The sequence below is a fragment of the Myotis davidii genome, unplaced genomic scaffold, assembly GCF_000327345.1.
Source record: "Myotis davidii unplaced genomic scaffold, ASM32734v1 scaffold1527, whole genome shotgun sequence".
NCBI lineage: Eukaryota > Metazoa > Chordata > Mammalia > Chiroptera > Vespertilionidae > Myotis > Myotis davidii.
In genome coordinates this window covers 389,322-390,257 of record NW_006298269.1, presented here as the reverse complement: position 1 = coordinate 390,257, position 936 = coordinate 389,322, and the positions used below count along the sequence as shown (strand labels likewise).

General features: G+C 63.2%; 1 protein-coding gene across 1 annotated transcript in view; it reads right to left on the bottom strand.

Annotated features, from left to right (window-relative positions):
- Positions 1-904, bottom strand: part of RAMP2 (receptor (G protein-coupled) activity modifying protein 2) — a 1,332-nt gene extending 428 nt beyond the window's left edge. The window contains exons 1-3 of the mRNA XM_015570581.1: positions 622-904; positions 158-272; positions 1-22 (exon numbers count right to left, since the gene is read on the bottom strand). Coding sequence (XP_015426067.1) covers positions 1-22; positions 158-258 — 123 coding nt within the window. The 5' untranslated portion in view covers positions 259-272; positions 622-904. The remainder of the gene's footprint in view (positions 23-157; positions 273-621) is intronic.
- Positions 905-936: the final 32 nt, after the last annotated feature.

Genomic DNA, 936 nt, shown 5'->3' with positions numbered 1-936 from the left:
TTCCTGCAGGTCGCTGTAAGGCCTGGGGGCAGGAGAGGACTAGCGTGAGGGCGGGATTGGGCCCACAGAGAGGAGTGCCCCGCATTTTCTCAAGGCCCACCCACAAGGAGCAGGGCGCCCACCCCTGGCCCAAACCACCCTCCAGCACGGCCCCTACCTGCTAATGATGGCCCAGTCGCACCAGTCTTCTTTGATATTGTCCATATCAACCTGGTAGTCTCCCCAGCAACGTGAAATGCTCTCATCATATGTCTCCATTTTCCCTGTGGGCAGTAAGGACTGCACAGTGACCACACCCCGCCCTTCCCGCCCAGCCCTCCGGTCCAGGTCCTTCCATTCAGGAGTCCCTGTCCCTGTCTTTACACCGAGGCACTGCCCGGACAGCCTCAGAACGTTTCCCAAACAAGACCCTTCTGGCTGAGGGACAATGTTAGTGCCCTCCTCCACGCGCACAGCCTTTCCCAGACTGGCAGGAGTTTCCGCATCCCCCTTTTTCTGGGGGTCTTCTCACCCCCTGAGAGGTGGCCAGCTTGGGGGCCTGCCTTATGGGAAAGGAACCCTCCCCACGGACTTGCCTCTCCTCCTGCCCCAGCACACCTGCCACAGCTGCTGACCACTCACCTTCGGACTCCCGGCTGCCTGCGGTGGTCAGAAGCTGAGCCACGGACGCCTGGGGCTTCAGGGTGGCTGTGGGCAGACATGGGAGAGGAGGTGGAATCGTTGGGTCTGGGCAGTGGGTGTGAGTCGGAGGCTAAGGCCCTGGGAAGGCAGAGCCAATCCCCGAGGACAAGGAGGCGTGATGCACCCTCGGGGTGCCTCCGTGGCCAGAGGAGCGGGGCTGGGACCAGCTCCTTCCCGCGGGCATTCGGACCCCGAACACCTTCCCTTCTCGCCACCCCAGACCTTCCACCATCTCTCCGCCGGGCCCCCGCCCCG